The sequence below is a fragment of the Bombyx mandarina genome, chromosome 08 (genome assembly GCF_030267445.1).
Source record: "Bombyx mandarina strain Sakado chromosome 08, ASM3026744v2".
Classification (NCBI taxonomy): domain Eukaryota; kingdom Metazoa; phylum Arthropoda; class Insecta; order Lepidoptera; family Bombycidae; genus Bombyx; species Bombyx mandarina.
This window is the reverse complement of record NC_143215.1, coordinates 14,079,797-14,104,620: the sequence shown is the minus strand read 5'-3', so window position 1 is coordinate 14,104,620 and position 24,824 is coordinate 14,079,797. Positions and strand designations below refer to the sequence as shown.

General features: G+C 37.5%; 2 protein-coding genes across 4 annotated transcripts; both read left to right on the top strand.

Moving 5' to 3' along the window:
• The first annotated feature begins 1,394 nt into the window (after positions 1-1,394).
• Positions 1,395-24,722, top strand: ValRS (Valyl-tRNA synthetase). 3 transcript variants are annotated; one of them, XM_089729272.1, is made up of 19 exons: positions 1,395-1,704; positions 3,030-3,197; positions 3,637-3,770; positions 4,249-4,407; positions 4,943-5,204; positions 6,735-6,865; positions 7,251-7,348; positions 8,331-8,455; positions 9,358-9,503; positions 9,994-10,189; positions 10,368-10,496; positions 11,768-11,959; positions 13,123-13,229; positions 13,726-13,953; positions 14,436-14,577; positions 15,684-15,854; positions 16,867-17,061; positions 18,393-18,677; positions 24,147-24,722. In XM_089729272.1, exons 1-19 carry the CDS (start codon positions 1,543-1,545, stop codon positions 24,360-24,362), a joined length of 3,246 nt encoding a protein of 1,081 aa, XP_089585398.1. In that variant the 5' UTR covers positions 1,395-1,542; the 3' UTR covers positions 24,363-24,722. The 3 variants fall into 3 exon arrangements, with proteins under 3 accessions (XP_089585398.1, XP_089585397.1, XP_028035964.2); XM_089729271.1 differs by having other exon boundaries at positions 10,365-10,496; XM_028180163.2 differs by lacking the exon at positions 10,368-10,496.
• Positions 19,352-20,763, top strand: LOC149502582 (uncharacterized). Its single transcript, XM_089729273.1, has one exon. The coding sequence runs from the start codon at positions 19,494-19,496 to the stop codon at positions 20,511-20,513; it is 1,020 nt and encodes a 339-aa protein (XP_089585399.1). The 5' UTR covers positions 19,352-19,493; the 3' UTR covers positions 20,514-20,763.
• Positions 24,723-24,824: the final 102 nt, after the last annotated feature.

The window sequence follows — 24,824 nt, the reverse complement described above, 5'->3', positions numbered from 1 at the left end:
GCATGAATTTATTGGTTGGTTGGTTGTTGGTTTCATTTTCTCAGACTTGTGCTTTTGCGCAGATGCTGAACGATTAATAAGCTACCATTAAAACATTTAAACCCGAAGTAGCACTAAATTAACAAGACAAAACAATTCAGACGATTTCGCGCCCACGTTCCCGCGTTCCCACGTTCCCGCGGAAAGTCCTTTTTGCACAGTTAATAACGTCAGTAATTTCTAATAGATGCAATATGAATTATACGCGGGGTATGTATATAGCTTTGGTATCAATATATATAATATACGAATAGGAAGTGTGAGCCAGCTCAGATGACTGCCGTGCCTATTTCAGCTGCGAAGCAGCAATGAGTTTTGGCCGAGTGGGCCGAGAGCTGGTTCGTATATATTTGTATAGATAATAAAAACAAAAATATTGGTATATGTACCTCTAAACGTAGCATAAAATGTAACTACTATATAAACGTAATTTATAATTAAGACCGTAACTACTTTATTTTTAAATAGTAGCTTTGCTAAGACTTTAATGATGAGCATCATTGTCAAGAAGGTTACAAAAACAAAAATGGTTGGTTTCATGTTGGTTTGGACTACTTTGGACAGACACAAAAATTATTGTAATCTTTTTATTTTATTTATTTTAAAAACTAATAATTACCACAAATGCTTGTGTTAATATTTATAATAGAACTTTCATATTTCAGATGCTTTTATATTAAAACAAGAAGAAAAGTATTTATTTTTCGAAAATAGGTATAAATAACGTCCTATTATTAAAAATATTTAAATCATTTCTTTTATAAATTTTTTCAAAAACTTCAAAAATTTGTTATTTTTGAAAACTGAAATAAAACAATGGATTCGTGAACTTATTTATTAAGTGTATCATTTATGGTCATGGGATATATTTTTTAAACAAATCATGCACAATTAAATTTTCATCATATTTTATTTACAAACCGAGAGTTGGGACTAATTGTATTATTTGGTTTCAAATGTAACTTTTTAGCGGGAACGCGAGGAGTGAAGTCGTCTTATTTGTTTTATTTTGTCTATTTGTATGTAATGTAGTTAATGATGGTTTATTAACTGTTTAATATATTTGAAAGTGAAAAAATGTGGGAAAATGAAACAAAGCCGCTGGACGTAGCTGGAGGAGCTCGGGATCCTCCAAAAAGCCCACTGAAAAAGTCTCAGTAAATTTTATAACCAGCATTTTACTGAGATTATATTTCATCCCATATCATCTCATCTCATTTCATTATATTTCACTGATATTAAATCATTTTTCATAAAAATAAGAATATAAATTAAAATAAGACTTGACCTAAAGGTCTTAGTTACCAAGTCATAAGATCCCATAAAAAATATTTAAATGTCAATGTCAAAACCACGCAGCACACAATTGTATAGAGTCATAGACATAATACACATATTTATTATGTATAGAGATAAAGTGCCACCGAAGTGTAATAATTTTGTAGTTGCTGTGTAGAGGAGAACTGTAATTCGGAGTGAATTACTTAAATAATAATTGTAAAGATGACTGACAATGAATCCCAAAATACTGGGGAAGATCAGCCGCAGGAGAAAACTGCCAAACAATTGGAAAAAGAAGCTAAGAAAGCTGCTAAGTTAGAAAAACTCAAAGCCAAGCTGGACAAGAAGAGCGCGGCACCAGCTGTTACGAAAGAAAAGCCAGAGGTATTTATTGTAATTTTATAGAAACAATATATTATATTCAAGTTATAAAATAACCATGAAGAAAGTGTTTTTGATTTAAACAGACAACATAGGTTATAAAGTAACAAATAGGTTATAAAGTGAAAGTGAAAAGAAATTAACTACTAAAATTACATCAGTTCTAATATTTTTCATTAAATTCATTATGGTATTAAACGCTAGTTTTCCTATCCAGTAATATTATAGATAATATTTATTTTTCTTGATTTTTTTTATTTTTTTTTATTGCTTAGATGTGTGGACGAGCTCACAGCCCACCTGGTGTTAAGTGGTTACTGGAGCCCATAGACATCTACGACGTAAATGCGCCACACACCTTGAGATATAGTTCTAAGGTCTCAGTATAGTCATTACGGCTGCCCCACCCTTCAAACCGAAACGCATTACTGCTTAACTTACTGCTGAAATAGGCGGGGCGGTGGTACCTACCCGTGCGGACTCACAAGAGGTCCTACCACCAGTAATTACGCAAATTATAATTTTGCGGGTTTGATTTTTTTTATTGCACGCTGTTATTCCTTCACCGTGGAAGTCAATCGTGAACATTATTGATTATTGATTGATTATGGAAAGAATTAACATTTCTGCATTTGTATATAAATTCTGTTAATGAAAAGCCTTAGCCTAGTTTGTCCTAAGTTAAGGTTCTATGTTGTGAGACAACAAGTAATAACAGTCTTAAACTAAGAAAACCTTGAAAAAGCTTTTACATGACAAAGATGACAAAATGACAACATGACAAAAAATGGGAACTGTACTCTAATTCTACCAATGCCTACTGAGTTTTTCTCTCTGATCTTCTCAGTGTGTCACAATTCCGATCGATCCGGTGGTAGATTGTTTGAGGAACTGCTCTTGCTAGAAAAAGTGTTAGCAAATTTTCTTAGGTTGAGACAGTGAGTTCACCTACCATCAGGGCGTAGCTGGAATAGCCTCCAATCTACCAGTGAACATGTAAAAAAAAAGCCTAACTATGAAGTAATATCTTTTGCCTGAATCCAGATTTTTAAATTACTGTAAAAAAATTAAAATTAGAGCTTAAACAAGCTAAATAAACCGTGCTGTATGATATGCAGTAATGCGTTTTGGTTTGAAGGGTGGGGCAGCCCTTGTAACTATACTGAGACCTTAGAACTTATATCTCAAGGTGGGTCGCTCATTTACGTTGTAGATGTCTATGAGCTCCAGTAACCACTTAACACCAGGTGGGCTGTGAGCTCGCTCACCCATCTAAGCAAAAAAATAATAATTGTAAATTAAGTTTAATTTATCAATCCTTGTTTAAGAAAAAAATTAAGGAATCAAAAGAAGCGGCAGTGTATACGGCCAACACAGCGCTTGGTGACATGAAGGACATCAATGGTGCTATGCCCGATGCCTACAGCCCACGGTATGTTGAGGCTGCATGGTATGCATGGTGGGAGAAACAGGGTTTCTTTAAGCCAGAGTATGGTGTGAGTAGTTGTAATCTATTTTAATACTAAATTTAGACAAGACTGGAAATTTTAAAATGTCAAATTAAAAAAGGTTTTGAAATTTTAGCTTAGTGATTAAGTTAAAATTGGAATGAACTGGTTATAGTGTGTAAATATTTCTCTTATGGCTTTTGTCCAACAATTTGCTTTTTTATAATAATTTATTTGGAAATCATGTTTTATACCAGTAAAGATGTATTTTATTTACATAAGTATAATTTTGGAAGAGTTGAATATTGTTAAATTTGTACAAAAGATATGTATTATTTATCAGAGACCTCATTTAAAACAATCAAGATTATTTGGAAGGAATTGTTTCGCCCTGACTGCTAATAAAGCATGTTTCTGATGTTTCTATTTTGATATCACCATTAGTAACAGTAATATGTTAAAGGGAGAAAAAAAATTTTTTTTTCAGAGGAAATCAATATTGGATCCCAATCCGAAGGGTAATTTCGTGATGGTTATACCTCCTCCTAATGTCACTGGAACACTGCATCTTGGACATGCACTGACCAACGCCGTTGAAGATGCACTAACTAGGTGGCATAGGTAATCCATTTTTGTTATATATGTAGTTTGTCAAATTAGTTCATACCCCATTTAATATAAAGTGTCACTCGAGCTCGTAAAGCTTGCATCATGAAAAGCAGCACATTGAGGTTGAGGTCTATTATATAGTTTAAGAAATATCCTCCTTGAAGTAGAATGAACGACTACTTCATGGCAAAATAGGCAAGACCGTTACTTGGTGATGGTGATTTGTGGATTTATCTGACCATCCCATCATTTTTCTTAAATTAGCTTAGACATAAATAATGTTTTTTTTTCTGAGTATTGTAGTAACTTGATTATTATATCTCTATAAAAACATTGTTTTATGTATTAAATATTCTAGTAAAAATTGTTTTTCGTTTTTGAACAATTTTTTTTAATTTTTTTATTTATTAAATCATATTGCTGGGCAAAGAGGGCACATTAAAATTGAGGTGTTCAAAAGTGTAGTAACTCTAATACTAAATATGTTTAGAATGAATGGGCGTACAACACTTTGGAATCCTGGTTGTGACCATGCCGGAATTGCTACACAAGTTGTGGTAGAAAAGAAGCTTTGGAAAGAAGAGAAGAAAACTCGGCATGAACTTGGCAGAGAAGAGTTCATCAAACGAGTGTGGGACTGGAAGAATGAGTGAGTTGTATTGATAAACCCAGTGAGAAGCTGTTGATAAAATTTGATAAAAATAAAAATTTAATCAATGTTACTACATTTATAACACTGTTGTATTAGTGTTGTCCGAAATTGTTCTAATGCTGATTTATTTTCAATGCATTTACATCACCCTTACATTTATTTTTAACCAGACTAAGTTTTGATGGTGTCTGGACAGTAGTTTATAATTAACGTTGTAGTGTATTCATTGCACAATTAACCGGTCATCGTTCTCGTCGAACCCGTCGACGGGTTGCGACGAAGGGCTCGACGAGTAAATTAACCCTCAGACAGCCCACTGAGTTTCTCGCCAGATCTTTTCTGTGGGTCTCGTTTCCGATCCGGTGGTAGATTCTCCGAAGCACCGCTCTTGTTAGGGTTCGTGTTAGCAACGTCGTCAGGTTTGAGCCCCGTGAGCTCATCTACTAGTTAAGGTTACGCTGATATAGCCTCTCAAGGCTACCAGCTTAGGTAGGAAAAAAAAGCACAGTTAAAGTAAATCAAATGATAACAGAAAAGGAGTCCGGATATACGAGCAACTTCGGTCTCTCGGTTCTTCCTACGACTGGTCCAGAGTCCGCTTCACGATGGACTCATCAATGTGCCGAGCTGTTAATGAGGCCTTCATAAGATTGCACGACGCTGGAGACATCTATCGTGCGAACCGATTGGTCAACTGGTCCTGTACGTTGAAGAGCGCTATCTCTGACATAGAAGTAGATAAATTAGAATTGACTGGAAGAACTCTGTTGGCAATACCAGGATATGAACAGAAGGTATGATGGCTTTTTATTATCTTTACTTCATGTAGTTCTATCGCGCTGCTATCTGCTATGAAGCAAGGCCTAAAGAGTAGAATAGATCTTATTATAATATAACTAGCTGTACCCGTCCGCTTCGCTGGGCATTTAAAATTAACGTTATTATTTCTCACCCCTACAAAGATTCTCATCATTAACGGTGTAGAGAGTCCAACATTCGTAGAAATATTAGTCTATCCATTAAGTACATGTATTTTCTACATGGATACCAAGTCTCAAGTCAGTCGGAAGCTTGGTTCAGTAGTTATAACGGAGCATCCGTAAAAACCACTGTAGAATTATATATTAGTATTAGGAGTGGGTGATATAAATCGTATATAGATTCAATATCTATATATCGCAGCAATATCGTTGAATCCGATATCGCCCCGCACGAAATCTATATATCGATATCAGCCGATACACGATATTGCTCGATGTGATGCGCATCGGCATATCGTACCGATTCGTGAATCGAAATCTATGTATCGATATCAGCCGATACACGATATTGCTCGATGTGATGCGCATCGCCATATCGTACCGATTCGTTAATATCAGCAATATTCGTTTGGTTCGTATCGAATCGGCCAGAGTGAGTGAGTGCACGATAGGGATATCATGTGATGAATGAAACAGAAACAGGCATTATCCATACAATTGTAAACCTTATATTTAAGTCCATATGTCTGTAGATTATTCTTAGCGTATCAGCAGGATACAATTAAGGAAAGAAGTTTCAACTTTCGACCCTAACTTGAATGCAGTATAGCCTATTTGCATCGTTGAATTTAATTTCACGCGCTTTGACCTTGAACTAGAATTTTTGGACAAGTGTTTATAAATACTTAAAAGTTTTTTGTGTTTGATTTTTAAAGTACACATTTTTCTATTTTTAGTTGAATCCAAATAATTGAGTTTATTTCTTGTGTTTGTATTAAACTTTTGAAATCTACACTCTTTTGGTATATTGCAAATCTCAAATATCATGAATCGAGAAAATCTACTAGCATCCATCAATATATAGATTCAGAAAATATATAGATTCAATATCCGATATTGATCCTCGATATATAGATACGATTCGATACGCGGCAAAACCGATATTACCCACTCCTAATTAGTATAGATTAAGATTTTGATGTCTCGCTCTAAGGTGAATAGTGATATTCAAGGTTGACAATATCCATAAACTTTTCTTCAGCCAAATTGCTGACAAAAGTTGAACTGTGAGCATCCATGAATATACTTCACATTATCTAAATGCGACATTCAATAAGGCCAAAGATCTGGATGTGGCCAGTTTTGAGCCAAATCATTTTATGTATGAGAGGCATACTGCCACTGGGCCCCAATACGTCTGGAATCTAATGACAAAGACAATTGTTTGAGGAAAGATGCAAATTGCAAAAACTAACATATTTTCAAAAACCTTCCTGTACATAAAACATCATGTTAATAATATTGAAGAAGTTTCTTAAGTCAATATTTAGTAATTATTTTTAGGTAGAGTTCGGAGTACTGGTTCACTTTGCATACAAAGTTGAAGGCTCGGATGAGGAGGTGATAGTGGCTACCACTAGAGTAGAGACCATGCTTGGCGATGTGGCTGTGGCTGTCCACCCTAACGATGCCAGGTATATACCCTGATCTATATTGTAAGTAAATATTACAAATATTGCATTCTCTTTTTAAAAATAGTCACAAATATTTAATGTGTGTATACTTGAGACCTTAGAACTTATATTTCAAGGTGGGTGGCGCATTTAAGTCATAGATGTTTATGGGCTCAGTAACCACTTAACATCAGGTGGGTTGTGAGCTCCTCCATTCATCTAAGAAAAAAAAAGTTTAAATGTACTGCATACAATGAAGATTGATATTTAAATTAATTTATGTCCAATGAAAATCTTATTTTCAGAGATTGATTGGGAGCCCACGGCTATGCTAATTTGCTAACTTCCATGGCTTTGGAATAATTTGCCGTAGTCATACTAAGTGAATTTATGGTTTTGCTTTTAGGTATAAACACTTGATAGGCAAGAATTTGATTCATCCTATTTGCAATCGCAAGATGCCCATCATTGCTGATGAATATGTGGACATGGCTTTTGGAACAGGTTAATATTGCTTATAGTTTATCATTTGGTAACAGTACCTGAACACCAGACACCTTTAACAGAGACTTTGACCAGGAACCCCGTCTCAGATTCAGTGGTATGGTGGTAACAAGGTTCACTACTATAATATTGATCTGTATAAAATACACTCTGCCCACGATTTCCCTTCGTACGTCGGTCCCCGCGTTACCGACGCCAGACTGGAGGACCTAAGGGTGTCCGGACTTTTGAAAATGCTTACTGGTGGTAGGACGTCTTGTGAGTTCGCACCGGTAGGTACCACCATCCTGCCTATTTGTGCCGTGAAGCAGTAATGCGTTTCGGTTTGCAGGGCGAGGCAGCTGTTGTACTGTAAAATCTGAGACCTTAAAACTCACCACCCGGTGGGATAGCGTTGTAGATGTGTATGGGCTCCGGTAAACATTAAACACCAAGTGGGTCGCGCGCTCGTCTACCCATCATCATCATCATTCTCCTGCCCTTCTCCCAGTCACCTGGGCTTGGTGCAACATGCTTTCTCCTTCAAAACTCCTCTATCACATACCATTTCATTGCTCACTCCCCTCTTACACATATCGTCTTCCACGCAATCCATTCAGTTTTTCTTAAGTCTACCTCATTATCTAAAGCAGGGGCCCCCAAATTTATTTTGCTTACTGTCTGTCCTACTACTTTGAGAATAAGTTATGTTTTAGCGCCCACATTTTCCACCTACTTAATAACTACTATAGCGAGAGCTCAGTCAGTGTCTAAGAGTTCTCCTAGATGAAATTACAAATCCTCCCAAGACTCTACGCAACGCCCCAATTTTTGATTCCTCCCCCGTATAAAAGGGGGGCGGTAAGAGAGCCAGGCCCAACCCTAAGAGACCCCCTACCCCCCAAAAAGACTCCCTATCCCTTTTAACTTCATTATCACCTCGTCCACCCATTTAAGCAATAAAAAGAAAATGTGTGAACTTAAAATGTGGGTTTTGCTTTAGGCGCAGTAAAGATCACCCCGGCCCACGACCCCAACGACTACGAGCTCGGCCAGCGGCACAAACTGCCGCTCATCAACATCCTGTCCGACGACGGCACAATGCTCGACAACTGCGGCCCCTTCGCGGTATGCATCGATGTTTTGTGTTGTAATTACTACTGATGGTAGGACCTCTTGTGAGTCCGCGCAGGTGGGTACTACCACCCCACCTATTTTGCCGTGAAGCAGTAATGTGTTTCGGCTTGAAGGGTCGAGCAGCCGTTGTAATGATACTTGAGACCTTAGAATTTATATCTCAAGGTGGGTGGCGCATTTGCGTGATGTCTATGGGCTCCAGTAACCACTTAACACCAGGTGGGCTGTGAGCTCGTCCACCCATCTAAGCAATAAATAAAAAAATCTTTTTTTATTGAAGTCAAACTTCTTTAGAATCGTTGTGATTTCAAACTCGATGAAACGAAAAAATAAGTCCATAGAGACACAAACACATAAATGTATAGGATTCAGCCGGCGAGAGAATGAGATAGAACACATTAGACGTTCTCGGTCTCCCCTTTGTGCGACTCTTTGTAGCATCCCCACTATCGTCTACTAAACATTGTCCATATGTATGCTCCTGTGCAGTGGGATAGTCAGTATATCTATATCTATATCTTGTTTATAAGTTTCACTTCTACCGTGTGTGACTTGCACACATAACAACTTTTTTTTTAATTTTTTTATTTCATCGTCCGTGTTGCCATAAATATATATTTGAAAACGGGCAATCTCGGAGGTTTTGCAGATTCTTGTGGATGGTAAGTCAAGGACGATAAGCACCTGTAATGGTAAATTGAATAAAATGAACTGAAGTGTAATTGTAAATGTGAGTTGTTAGTGCATTGGACAAGTGCTTCTCGGCCGATCTGTGTAAGGGATTACTGTAGTCCATAGACATCACACTAAATACAGAGCTCATAGCTTGAACAGTTCCTAAATGAAGCTAACAGCTCAGCCCCATGATACAAAATGATCATGAATTCTAACAGGGTATGAAACGTTTCGACGTCCGTAAAGCGATCGTCAAGAAGCTCGAGGAATTGAAACTGTACAAGGAGACCAAGGATAACACCATGGTGGTGCCGCTCTGTAGTCGGTCTAAGGATGTCGTCGAACCGATGCTGAAGCCTCAGTGGTAAGGACTCGCAGCTCTGCTTAAGAACTTACTGTCGATTGAAAAAATTAACGTACCTGCAATTTGAAAAGTTTGGCGCAAATTAGCCTGAATCTTGCGGTATCTAATTTTGTCAATATTTGGCACAGTGAGACCGCAACTCACTCGCGCTAACCAAAGTATAATATGTAACAGTTCCGACAATATTCATGAGGCAGCCGTGAACTCTACCGCGCGCGGCGGAGGACGGCTTGCAGCGACCGCGGTGTGAGGTCTGCTGGGAACCGCGGGAGGGGGGTGGCTCCAGCAGACCTCGAGGTGGGGGGCTCTTGGGGACCGCGAGGAGTGGCAACGTCGGCCTCTGTCGCACAACATGCCTTTCACCGAACAATACAAATAATTGAAAATTACTTCCAACTCATCAAACCCGTCGCGCTTCATCGACTACTATTTGATTTGACTTTGATCCGATTGCTGTTAGTGATTAGATTTTCCATTTTTTTAAAAACAGGTACATCCGTTGCGATAAAATGGCGGCCGACGCTATTGCGGCTGTCAAGACCGGGGAGCTGAAGATTATCCCGGACGTCCACGAGAAGACCTGGTACCACTGGATGGAGAACATACGAGACTGGTGCATCTCCCGTCAGCTGTGGTGGGGACACAGGATTCCGGCGTACAAAGTCTCACTGCCCGCTGATCAACAGGTTTGAGGTTTTTTTTTTGTAATATACACTATAATTGTTAAAAACAAGTTTATCCTTTTGGTGCAAATTTAGCTAGTGACTACCCACGGTTACCGCTCGGGGTCAGAGCGGGACAGAGCTATGTATATGAATGAGACAGGAGAGTCTGTGTGAAGTAATGTCGTCTGTGGTCAAGGAGGCAGCGCACGTCGTTGCAGGCGGCAACACGGCGCCGCGCCGCCGCCGCTCGCGCTCCGGCCGCAAGAAGAGCCGCCGCGTGCGAGCGCGCGCCCCCGCCCCCACCGCCGCGCCCTCCGCCCGCGCACACGTACGTTGCGTACTCGGCATGCGCGTGCTTGAATGTTTATTACGCTCGAACCTTTTTTTTTAAGTATTTTTTTACCTGGTAACTAAGACCTTTAGGTCATGTCTTATTTTAATTTATATTCTTATTTTTATGAAAAATGATAATATGGAGTGAAATGAAATGAAGATGATTAACGCTCGAACCTACACTATGGATAGTGTTGCCATTGGAAAAATATCTGATATTGTTGCCAGTACACTTTTAAGTTTTAGTAGTCTGTGCACTTTTTTTAGACTGTGTTCAAAGTTATTATTTTAGAGTATTCGTAATGAGTTTAGCAGTTGAAAGCTTCTTTAAATTTTTTGTTTAATATCTATTTGAGAAAATTTAATTGAATGATCCGCAATGAATTCAGAATCAGAAAATGATATTTCAATTTTCCAGATGATTTTCCAAGCTGTATGACATGATTATTTATACTTAAATGGCTACAAAAAATTGAAAGTTTATGAGATGGCTTAATGAAGACTGTTAAACATTGTCATTCGCATGTTTTTATTGGTTTCTTGTTATTTTTTACTTCTAGCTGTGTAACAATGACTCGTTATGAATTAGTATTATAATATTTATTTGCACTTCATAAAGTATTATAATATTTATTTGCACCACCTATTGAAATACTTATGATAAGTTTTAGTGTTGAATTAATATTTTTTTGCCCTTGCCTTTAACTTAATTTAATGTCGATTTTTTTATTTCATCAAAATGTGTTTGTGTTTAATGTCAAATTTTTCATTCAAACACATATCGACGCTTGAAAGGCAAACGTGACTTCAAGCGTCGATATGTATATACCTAATCTTACTCTAGATAGCTTCGAATAATTATCACAACTTTAACTCAATAGTATTAAAATAATCTGGTATGCTGTATAAAAAAATGTTTATTTAAAAGAAAGGTTTTAATCCTATCTACTTTGTTCTTGTAAATCAATTATATTGTCGCGTTTATTTTCTTTATATTTTTGAGATGTAGAAAATAAAAACCTCAGTATTTGAATTAACATTGTTTTAAAATCAATTAACACTAAACATATCATAACGGGTCAAATGACCCATTTTGAACTTTTGCATTGAAAATGCACGTATCATCTTATTGCTTTTGTACATTTGACTTCATGACTTTTTCTTATCAATTAATCTACAGTTATTATATTATTTTTGTTTCTACCCGCTATGGTAGAAATAGGTACCAGTAAGTGTTGGTATGATTAGTGTTAAAATGTTTTCTAGCATAAAGAAGAAGAATTATGGGTATCTGGTCACACGCAAGAGGAAGCCTTAGCCAAAGCCGTCTCGAAGTTCGGAGTTTCGGCTTCGGAGGTCACGCTGCGTCAGGACGAAGACGTTCTGGACACCTGGTTCTCGTCCGGACTCTTCACCTTCTCCATATTCGGATGGCCTGACGAGACCGACGACTTAAAGGTACGCGACCGTCATAAAAGTGATTGTTCACCATCTGCCAAGCTGAGTTCACCATCTGCCATGCTGAGGATGTCGATCCTTGAAATCATTGTATCTGATTTTGTTATTGGTATTATTATATTGGTATTTTTACGCGCTAGGGTTCGGGATAAATAAAAGTTCCACCAAAGCACAACGGAAAACTGCATTTATCACCTAAAACACTCATAGAACACATTAAAATTCTTAATTCATTTCTTCCGCTTCGCTTCAGGTGTTTCACTGTTTCACTTCGAGTAAAACCAAACCCCAAACCCAACGCCCCCAAACCAAACGCCCCTAAACCCAACGACCCCAAACCAAATGCCCCCAAACCCAACAACCAGGAGTTTTGCGAAATACATAATTCTATGTATCCGTTTTATATACAATTTCAGAAAATTCGATCATGTTTCTCATTTTCGCAAAGAACTTAAAGGCTCCCCTATACGCCTTCGTAGGAATACTCGAATATTATGTCTCCTATTCAATATCTTACATAAGCCCACTTCTCCCTTATATTTACGTGAGCGATTCTCTTTCATTCGTTCTCCTGATGCTTCCTGCAGGTCCAACCAACGTTCTGTTTTGTTGTTCCCTTCCCACAAAACCAGTTTCTATTCTCACTCCTTTACTGTGCACGCGGTCAGACTGTGGAATTCGTTGCCGGCTGACATCCGAGTTTGCAAGTCTGTTTCTGTTTTTAAATACAAGGTCAAACAATTTTATCTCTCATCAACCGAATGATCATGGTTCTATACTCTTCGTATATACGAGTGTTACTGTGTTACTTGTAATATTTGCTATGTGTATATGCTATAATTCTCATGTTGTATTTATTATTTTAGTTATGTGTTATTTGTTCTACACACACTCATCACTTTTTATTATTATTCTCATTATCCTCTCGCAGGTCTGCTGGAAGAGATTTCTCAAAGAAATAAGCAGTGCCTTTGTACATAATTTTCCTATTACTCTGTACTGTGTCTTGTTTTCTGTGTGTACATAAATAAATAAATAAATAAAAATAAAAATAATTCATTTACATTCGATTCGCATTCACGAAAATAGCACACCGTGTCATGGTTTTTAGACCATTCGTGTTATTTTGATCGGCTCCATCTCAGGGTCACTGTCTCCCGCAGGCATTCTATCCTGGGACTCTGTTGGAGACCGGCCACGACATCTTGTTCTTCTGGGTGGCCAGGATGGTGTTCTTCGGACAACGTCTCATGGGGAAGCTGCCTTTTAAGTGAGCAAAACTGAAATAGCTTTAAGAGTTGTTTTTTTTTGAAGACAAGTATGAGAGTTGAGTAGTCAGCTGAGGAATTGTTTGAGATGATTCCATCATTTCGTTTTTATCATCGCACCGCTCGCCACCGGAGTAGAGTTCATCCATACTACGTGAAGCCACTGCGGTCATCCACAGTGCGTTTCCTAGAGATCTTTTTTGCCAGGTACCATCCAGCTTTGGAATGAGTTCCTCTCCACGGTGTTACTCGAGCGCTATGACATGTTCTTCTTCAAACGAGGCTTGTGGCCTTACTTAACGATAGGCTTGGCTCTGCCCCTGGCATTGCTGAAGTCCATGGACGACGGTAACCACTCACCACCAGGTGGGCCATATTCTCGTCTGCCTATAAGGGCAAAAAAAGCTAATGTATTTTTTTAAATCATGTGAATCATCATGTTTGTACCTTTAATGCAACCCATAAACCACGTATATCACGTAATCTTCGAACCACCAGAGAGGTGTACCTCCACCCGATGGTCCGCGACGCTCACGGCCGGAAGATGTCCAAGTCGCTGGGCAACGTCATCGACCCGGTGGACGTGGTGCGAGGAGTCACCCTCGAGGAGTTGCACCGCCAACTGGAAGACTCGAACTTGGACCCGCGGGAAGTGGAGAAGGCGAAGCAAGGGCAGAAGCAGGACTACCCTAACGGCATCCCGGAGTGCGGCACTGACGCGCTCAGGTACCGTCGACTGTTTGTTCACTTATACATCCATTCCCTCCTTTTTTCTCCCGCTGATAGCCTTGAGAGGCTATTTCAGCTTCTCCTTGACATGTAGGTGAGCTCACGGGACTCAAACCGGGAGTGTTGCTAACACTAGCCCTAGCAAGAGCAGTGCCTCGCAGAATCTACCACCGGATCGAAAACGCGACCCACTGAGAAGATCCGGCGAGAAACTCAGTGGGCTGTGTCTATGGGTTAATTTACTCGTCGAGACCGGTGCTTGAGGTACCTAAAAGCACCGTTAATAGAACGGGAGGATCTGTAATGACGTGTTTAGGGCGACGTCGACTGTTTACCATTTGGTCCACAGGATCGGGTATGTAATTTCCGGCGACCACGATAAGAGGATTCTAGTGTCGTGCCGCATTATCAAAATGGCTAATAGTTATACGAAATACAATCAAACGTTGAGGGTACTTAAGATGAGAATCCCCTTTCAGGTTCGCACTGTGCGCGATGACCCAGGGCCGCGACCTCAACCTGGACATCCAGCGCGTGCAGGGCTACCGGTTCTTCTGCAACAAACTCTGGAACGCGACCAAATTCGCCCTCATGTATTTCCCGAAGGACTCCACGTACGAAGTGAGTATGATCTTAAAATTCCGACACTATTCTTTTTAAATACAAAAAGAATTGTGTGGTTTTATGAAACCCCGGTAAAAGTGAAACTTTTTTTCACATTATATACATTTACCTCTGACAAACAATATTTACATTAAACATTGACAAAAATAAACAAAAGAGCGTAGAGCACTGGCACAAATGAGTAATGTTCTATACACTACACGGTCAGCTGCTGCGAACTATAGGCGGCGCCATATTGGCCTTGGCTGCTCTGACGAGCGCTTTTCACTTTATCCCTACTCCGCAGCCGACCGTCACGCGACATGCAACACACATACGAAAAAGTTTGAGACGATGTAAATCGAAATAGATAAAAAAAAGTCGATTTTAATATTATTAGGCAGGGCTGTCCAAACTACATACCTTTGCGGACTAATTAAATTTACTACAAAAGCCGCAGAAAATTATATTTTCAAGAATAAAATACTTTTCGGGAATTCCCCCAATAAAAGTAAAAGATAGTTTCACTTTTAAATAATGTCACGAAAATGGAATGTTAAAAGAAAAAAATATAAATTATACTAAATATTGATTATACTGGGTTATTATTAGGAGACCGCTTCCGAAAACGAAGACAGACGATATTACAAATGACATTTTTGATGATGGGAGGGAAAAAAATCGACCCTGATTTAAAAAAAAAAACATTTTTAAATCCATTTTATTACCATTATTTACGCTCCATCAGGTTAGTACAGATAAATGAAACAATAGTTTCATAAAAAATACATTACTTTACTAAAAAAAAACACCAGCAATGAAACACAAAATCAAAAACAGCTGATGCTCGGATCAACGAACCCGCGGGCGCGGCGCTGATACCGCGCTCCCCGAAATTTACAATTCTGTAGGTACAAAATTTGCAGGCGCCATAAAACTGACTATATGTAACTATACTTGAGACCTTAGAACTTATATCTCAAGGTGGGTGGCGCATTTAAGTTGTAGATGTCTATGGGCTCCAGTAACTTAACACCAGGTGGTCTGTGAGCTCGTCCACGTAGATGAATAGCAATAAAAAAAAAGTCTGTTCGATATTTATTTAACAGTTAAATTACCAACAGGTGCACGGTCCTGATCTACCCGCGGACTTATCGCGCATGGACCGTTGGATGCTGTCCAAGCTCGCGCTCGCGGTCCAGAGAGTGAACGGCGGCTTCGCGGCCTACGAGTTCCCGGCGGCGACCACGCACTGCTACAACCTGTGGCTCTACGACCTGTGCGATGTCTACCTGGTGAGTCCCGGGTGAGGCTCGCTGGCCGATTTAAACATTTTTTTTTAGGATTTAAGGACTGGTTACTGGTGGCCCAGAGGCCTTTCCACTTTCTCAAGGACAGGTGGGCGAGCAAAGGTTCAGCCAAGAGGGGTGGGATTTGCTAACAGCTACCCGAGCGCCTCCGGAGGAGACCTAACAACTCAAGAGCAGTTGCTTCGCGAATGAATCTACTACCGGATCGGAATCGCGACCCGCTGAGAAGATCCGGCGAGAAACTCAGCGGGCTGATGCATGGGTTAGGTTGCACGGCGAACTCTTTGTCGAGTTCGACGAGTACGGTTACCGGGGTCCCTAAGCCTGCTCCTAGTGTTAGAGCTGAAAGCGTCTAATGCAAAGGTTATTGGATCTGATGGATCCGTAAGGACGTGGGACATGTACACAGCACTTAGTGTCCGGCTATGGAATGAGTTCCCCTCCACGGTGTTTCCCGAGCGCTATGACATGTCCTTTAAACGAGTGGAGAGTATTAAGCGGTAGGCAGCGGCTTGGCTCTGCCCCTGGCATTGCTGAAGTCCATGGGCGACGGTAACAATTCACCATCAGGTGGGCCATGTCCTCGTCTGCCTACAACGGCAATAAAAAAAAAAACATACACGACAGCGCCTTGATTGTAGGTACAAACGACAATATAAACAATCTTTGACTAATTTAGATTTGACTAATTTTGCTCTTGAATTATTAGTGGAAGTCCAGGGAAGGTTTAAAAGGTAGATAAATATGAAAATGCTCGGAATGAAGTAAAAATAACAATTTTGTTTTTCCTTTGATGTGTCCACCGTCAGACGAATTCCTTTTGTTTGTTTTAAGTTTATTTTATACAAAAGTCTAGCTATTTTATTTATCGATTGAGGCACTACGAAGTCTGCCAGGTCAGCTAGTCTTAAATAAAAAGGTTTCTTCATGTCCTTGTTGTGTTTGCAAACACATTATAATACCAATAATGAGACGACTAAATGTACATTATATCCAGGAATATCTGAAGCCGGTGTTCGCGTCTGGCGACGAGGAGGAGAAGTCTCGCGCCCGTCGCACCCTGTACACCGCGCTGGAGTACGGCCTGAAGCTGCTCAGCCCGTTCATGCCGTTCGTCACCGAGGAGCTGTTCCAGCGGCTGCCGCGGAGGGACCGGAGCTGCCCCTCCGTCTGCGTCGCGGACTATCCGACGGTAAGCCAAACCTCCATGACGACCTGGACTTAGAGTCTATCAGTAAGTATCTGCAGTCGGCGTCCATGCGCCACTTCGATAAAGCGGCACGACACGAGAACCCTCTGATCGTGGCCGCCGGTAACTACATTCCCGATCCTGCGGACAGAATGGAAAGCAGTCGACGTCGCCCCAAACACGTCATTTCGGATCCTCCCGATCCACTAACGGTGCTTTTAGGCACCTCAAGCACCGGTCATCGTTCTCGTCGAACCCGTCGCTTGCGAAAAAGAGCTCGACGAGTAAATTAACCCTCAGACACAGCCCACTGAATTTCTCGCCGGATCTTCTCAGTGGGTCGCGTTTCCGATCCGGTGGTAGATTCTGCGAAGCACTGCTCGTGCTAGGGTTCGTGTTAGCAACATCATCAGGTTTGAGCCCCGTGAGCTTACCTACTAGTTAAGGCGACGCTCATATAGTATAGCTTCTCAAGGCTACCAGCTTTGGTAGGAAAAAAAAAGGTAAGCCAAGACGCTCTTGTAAAACTAAGCAAAGCTAACCAAGCGAAACGTAAAAACTGAAAGCTCTCTGATCACTTACACACCTAAGAGTTAATTCCAGGTCATAAGTATGTTTAAAGAAATCTAAATTGCCCTAATATGTACATGTTTTTTTAAACTTAATCAAAAGCGAGAAAAGGTGTTTGCTGTAAACAATTTGAGATGTTGAATATTTCTAAAAAAGGCGAATCGTAGTTGTTGCGCTTTCCAGCCGATGTTGCGTTTTTCATATGTTGCGTTGTGGTAATTGAGCGTGGACTGTTTTTATTGTTTTGAGATATTTATTTATCCGTAAATGACAAATTAAAGATATAAAAAAAGATATAAAATGAATGCTTATTTGAAAGAGAAAAAGTGTCATGGCGTACGTCGCTGACCTTTTAACGTTCAGAAACTGAACAGTAGTTATTAGGTAAATAAAGTAATCATTGGCATAGGGGTCTCATAGACCCGCAAAAGAAAATACCAACCCTGTTAGGGGCCATCCATAATTTACGTCATAATCTCATAGCGAGAATACTAAATTATTAATAACTAGATTTTTAAAGCTTTTTATTCACATCTAAACTTCACGTTTTAATATTTCAAATTTTAACATGTGACGTCACCAAATTATTGACCCCATGCCTCTTGTCACACTGTCACATTTCGGTGATTACCGCCCCCCCCCCCCCCTCCCATTCCCCATCAACGTGTGACGTAATTTATAGATGACCCCTTAATACTTTGACCTCGTGTAGTGACATAGGAAAGTTTAATTCTCAAAATGAAAATATACAAATAAATTCCCAGGATCCGGATACGCCGTGGCGTTCGCAGGAACTAGAATCTACAGTGGACACGGTACTCAAAATGGTTCACCTGATCCGTTCGACTCGCGTCGAATACAACCTGACCAACAAACAGAAGACGACAGTACACCTCATCGTGTCCCCGGAACTGGACGCCGCCGACCTGAGAGGGATCTTCAAGAGTCTGCAGTCTCTGGCCAACAGTGAACTGAGCGAAGATGCTCCACCTATAGGATGTGCTATATTGACTGTATCGGACAAGATCGAATTACATTTGGTGTTGAAAGTAAGTTTTACACTTATATTTTACTGCACAGAAAGGATCCTGTTGAACTCGACAAAGAGTTCGTCATGCAACCTAACCCATGCATCAGCCCGCTGAGTTTCTCTCTGGATCTTCTCAGCGGGTCGCCATTCCGATCCGGTAGTAGATTCATTCGCGAAGCAGCTGCTCTTGCGTTGTTTAGGTCTCCTTCGGAAGCGCTCGGGCGGCTGTTAGCAAATCTCACCCCTCTTGGCTGAGCCATTGCTCACCCACCTGTCCTTATGAAACTGGAAAGGCCTCTGGGACAGTAATCCTTCAATCCAAAAAAAAAAGCAATTATTAGGATTTATTGGCATAGTCAATAAATACAACAGAGCCATGTCACTGTCTACCTTTAATCATATCTTTAGAGTAAAGGAAAAAAAAACTATAATTCTCCTAAAATAATATTTTATATTTCGGATTGACTATTGGATCAGATTATCACTAATCACACTACTTGCTCATTTCTTGTAATTAATTAAAACTAAATTCAGTCAAAAGGAATGCCATAGATAATCTAGAAATTTTGCCATAATATAATATATGTAAAGAAAAACCTTCATAGTCTAAAACTCTTTAGTTTTATAAAAAGGATTTTTCTTAAATGTCATTCAGTGAAGTTTGACATTAAGTAAAAAGAAAGTTCAGTTTGTTAATATAATAATTTTATTAAATTAAGGGCTTTAAATGTTGTTTTCTCATTATACACATAACAGAAAACGCAATTAAGTCTTTTATTGTTTATTTATTCTGGAGTACCCAATATCATTATAAAACAACATTTTTTGCAACACCATGAATAAAATGGAAAAATTAAGGTTCGATTTTGCTGTGAAATCAACGGAAGATGGAAAATCAAATGTTATATGCATAACTTCAATTGCTACACCTGATGGACAGATTTTTGGGATACCAACCGAATATCAAAATGCCAACTTTCATGAAGAAATTACAAAAACTTCAAATTATGCAAAGGTAAAAAAATCTTTAAACAAAAGACACCAAACCAGAAAAGTATGGATTACTTTGACAAATGATATGTCAAGAATTTATTTAGACGAGGATCAAAATTTACAATTTGATGATTTTTATTTGGAAGAAATTTCGGAGAGCAATGCTAAGTCTATTGACGATTCGAATCAGAACGTTGAAAAATTATTAGAAAAAATGCTTGAAGAAAAAATAAATAAAACGGAAACTCAAAATTTAAACAAAATTTCTAAGGAATTCATAATTGAAAAATTTTCTGGGAGAAATCCAAACGCTTCACAATGGATTAAAGATTTCAATAAGGAATGTGAGCGTTTTAAAATAATAGATGACAAAAACAAAATAGAAATTTTAAAATTTTTTTTGGAGTACAGTAGTGTAGATTGGTATAATTGTATGTTAATGAAATTGAATTTAGACTCAGAATGGAAAAAATGGGAAGAAAATTTTTGCAGGACATTTGCAAGCAAAGGCTGGTCACCCGTTAAATATGCTCTAGCTTTCAAATATCAAGTTGGATCTTTACTTGACTATGCTTTAAAGAAAGAAAAATTGTTGCTAGAAGTCAGGAAGTCGATTGATACTGGGACACTCATAGACCTGATAGCATTCGGATTACCTAATTATGTTGCTGACAAAATAGATAGGGAAAACATACAGGGAACAGAAGATCTTTATAACGAAATCGGAAGACTAGAACATCTTGTAGGGAAAAATAAATTTGATAATAAATTTGATATTAAATATTCCGATACTACATATTATTATAGAAAAAATAAAGAAATAAAACCTTGCTTAATATGTTTAAAGGAAAAAAAAAGGTAAACGTTACCATCCCGAAGAAAGCTGTTGGTTTAAGGAAAATAATAAAAAAACAGTTGTACGAAACATAAATAATTCTGAATTAGAAATCGAATTAAATGAGAAGAATCCAAAAAACTAGAGGTGCCACCATTAATAAAAGTCAAGTTAACATTAAATGATACTTTAAAAGTATCTGGAATTTATGATTCTGGGTCAAATGTGTCTTTGATCAATGCAAAATTATTGAAAATACAACCCAAAGAAATTCAGGTGATATAGAAAAAGTTAATTTGAAAACTATTAATGGTGAGAAGAAAACAAAAGGTATTGTAACATTAAAAATAAAAATCTATAATATTGAAGGTTTTATGGATGTATTTATAATAGATAACGTCAACTTTAATTATGATTTTTTAATTGGTTTGGATTGTATAAAAAAATTCAAACTAATACAAACGGAAGAACTAAAAATTAAACAATGCTACAATTCAGAAGAAAATCTGAAAGATAAAAAAAGCTATAATTATTCTCCTACAACTGTCGAAATTCCTAATGTACTAAGTAACAGAAATGAAGGAGGTTTTTCAGAACCTGAAGTATTAAAAAAAGAAATTAATTCTACATACAATGGTGAGATTAACTTTAATGAACACATAAACTCGGAAGGATTTGAAATAGTTGTAAGCCATCTTGATGCCTACCAGCAGTCGGAAATTAATAAATTAGTAGAAAAATACAAAGCAGTCTTCGCCAAAGATAAGTATGACGTGGGGACAGTAAAATATTATGAAGCTCATATTGACTTAATGGTGGATAAGTATTGTTTCAAACGTCCCTACAGATGCACGGTTGAAGATAGAAAAGAAATAGAAACCCAAATATCAACACTATTAAAAAGGAATTTGATCGAGGAGTCTTACAGCCCATTTGCTGCTCCAGTAACTCTGGCATATAAAAAAGAAGATGGGAGAAAATCAAGGCTATGTATAGATTTCAGAGAATTGAACAAAATAATTGTACCCCAATTTCAACCATTTCCATTGATAGAGGATTTGATGGTAAAAACTGTAAATTGTAAATATTTTTCAACCCTTGACATAAATTCAGCTTTTTGGTCAATTCCAATGAAAATTCAAGACAGATACAAAACTGCATTTGTTACACAAGAAGGCCATTTTCAATGGACGTGTCTTCCATTTGGAATAAAGACAGCGCCTGCCATTTTCCAAAGAATATTGAGTAACGTAATTAGGAAACATAAACTTTCGAGTTTTGTAGTGAATTTTATAGATGACATTTTAATTTTTTCGAAAACTTTTAAAGAGCATTTAATGCACCTATCAAGACTATTGGAAGCAATACTAACAGAAGGATTTAGACTGAAATTTTCGAAATGCAGTTTTGCAAATAATTCCGCCAAATATTTAGGTCATATAATAGAAAATAATTCAGTTAAACCTCTAAAAGATTACTTAACCGCAGTAAAAAAGTTCCCAGTTCCAGAAACAAGAAAAAATATACGTCAATTCTTAGGAAAAGTAAACTTTTACCACAAATTTGTACCTCATAGTGCAATTATACTAGACCCGTTACACAATCTGTTGCGAAAGGATGTGAAGTTTATCTGGTCTACAGAATGTCAGAAGTCATTTGATAAAATAAAAGAACTGCTATGTTCAGAACCAGTTTTAAAGATTTTCGATCCTGAATTACCGATAAATATTTACACGGATGCAAGTATCAAAGGAGTGGGAGCGGTGCTAAAACAAGAAGAAAAAAATGGTATAAGTAAACCTGTTTCTTATTTTTCAAAAAAACTAACAGAGGCCCAGAAGAAAAAGAAGGCAATATATCTAGAATGTCTGGCAATAAAAGAAGCTGTGAAATATTGGCAGCACTTGCTTATGGGAAGAGAATTTATAGTATATTCAGATCATAAACCATTAGAGAATATGAATGTTAGAGCCAGAACTGATGAAGAACTAGGGGATTTGATGTACTATTTATCTCAATATAATTTTGAAATAAAATATTATCCAGGAAAATCGAATCAGGAAGCTGATTGTTTGAGCAGAAATCCTGTTCTAGAGTCTTATGAAAACACTGATGATTTTTTAAGAGTGGTAAATTTAATAAGCCTAAATGACATAAAAAATGATCAGAACACAAATACAGATCTACGAAATGGAAAACATATCTTCGAAAATGGAATATATTACAAGTTAAACAGAAGAAGAAAAAAAATCGTACTTACAGAAGAATTTAGTAAGAATTTCATAAAAGCTGTTCACAACAGCTACTGCCATATAGGGAGATCGCAATTAATAAAAAAAATTACGCCTTTTTACGAGGCCAAAAATATGATCGCAAACATTAAAAATATTTGTGAAAATTGTGAAATTTGTAAAAGGAATAAGTCAAGAAGAAAGTCAAGATTTGGATTAATGTCACATTTGGGTCCAGCAACACTTCCATTCGAGATAGTATCTATTGACACAGTTGGAGGTTTTGGAGGGTCACGATCTACAAAAAAATATATGCATCTTTTAGTAGATCATTTTACAAGATATGCATTTATTTTAACATCTAAGAACCAAAGCTCTGGAGATTTTATAAAACTTATACAAAGTGTGACACAAAACTATAATATTGACATAGTATTAACAGACCAATATCCTGGCATAAATTCGAAAGAATTTAAAGATTTTCTGAAAAAGGAAAATATTACAATGGTTTTCACTGCTGTAGATGCACCATTTTCAAATGGGCTTAATGAAAGATTGAATCAAACTTTAGTTAATAAGATTCGATGTAAAATTAATGAAAATAATAAAAAAATAGCATGGACATCGATTGCACAGAAATGTGTGGAAAAATACAATGAAACTGAACACACGGTCACGTGGTTTGCCCCTAAATACCTTTTGGAAGGTAAAAATGTGGATGTTTTACCACTGGAACTAAAAGCAAATGGTACAATTGAAGATCTTGAGAGAGACAGAAAATTAGCTTTTGAGAATACAGTTAAATCTCACAATTATAACAAAAAAGCATTTGATATTAATAGAAAAGAATGTGAACTGAAAGTTGGAGACCAAGTTTATGTAGAAAATGGAAATCGATTAAATAGGAAAAAAATGGATGAATTGAGAATTGGACCCTTCAAAATTCTAAAAAAGATTTCAAATTCAATATATTTAGTTGATATCGGACACAAAAAAATGGAATCGAACCTCTATCACATTACAAAATTATCTCCAGTATCAGTTCCTACATGAACAATTACACGTAATTGTTTCCCTAAGGGGGGGAGATGTAAAGAAAAACCTTCATAGTCTAAAACTCTTTAGTTTTATAAAAAGGATTTTTCTTAAATGTCATTCAGTGAAGTTTGACATTAAGTAAAAAGAAAGTTCAGTTTGTTAATATAATAATTTTATTAAATTAAGGGCTTTAAATGTTGTTTTCTCATTATACACATAACAGAAAACGCAATTAAGTCTTTTATTGTTTATTTATTCTGGAGTACCCAATATCATTATATATAGATTAAAAAGTACTGATGACAATTTTAATTACATTTCATTTTTGTTTAGCACAATCAGTAAATTTTGTTCGAAATTAGTGATTTACTTATATTATTTTATCAAACAGGGCCTTATAGACCCGCAAAAGGAAATAACAAAATTGGAAAAGAAGAAGGAAACTCTTTTGCAAACAATCAACAAGCTTCAACAAGCGATGACTGCAGAAGATTATACCACAAAAGTGCCGGTTGAAGTGCAAAAGATCAACACCGAGAAACTGGCTCAATCTCAGGGCGAGATCGAGAAGCTACTGTCCGCCATCGAAACATTAAAACTAATGTAATCACAAACACGTATATAGACTAACCATAGAGAATTTTAAACATGGAAGTAACATTTTGAAAAATATAGATAGACCTAAGGTTACAAATGCTACTTATGTTATGTTGCCTAGGAATACTGTCGACCCGCTGATTTATTATTTTAATGTATATATTTATGTAGCACATTATAATTTACATTTTTACACGTTTATTCAGCTTGTTTTTTATGTATAATATGGTTTTGAATGTATATTTATGCTACAGGAAGTTTTTTTATTTAAATTGTAAAAGAAACTGTGATTATGAAACCAATACTTATTGTTACATTAAATAATCAGTTATCTTTAATTTTTTATCTAATAAATTATGCATTCTGCAAATATTTTATTTATTTTATAAAACATACCCGATTATCGCTATACACCCACAGAGCCACGATAAGCGAAAAATGGAATACTCCTTGAATTGTTAGCCATATTGAG

Bases quoted from the DNA above. Each gene is read 5' to 3' on its own strand.
- ValRS (XM_089729271.1), top strand. From the start codon at position 1,543: ATGACTGACAATGAATCCCAAAATACTGGGGAAGATCAGCCGCAGGAG. The intron at 6,866-7,250 runs GTATATACCCTG...TTTTGCTTTTAG, and splicing joins GTCCACCCTAACGATGCCAG to GTATAAACACTTGATAGGCA. The intron at 11,960-13,122 runs GTACGCGACCGT...TGTCTCCCGCAG, and splicing joins ACGAGACCGACGACTTAAAG to GCATTCTATCCTGGGACTCT.
- LOC149502582 (XM_089729273.1), top strand. From the start codon at position 19,494: ATGAATAAAATGGAAAAATTAAGGTTCGATTTTGCTGTGAAATCAACG.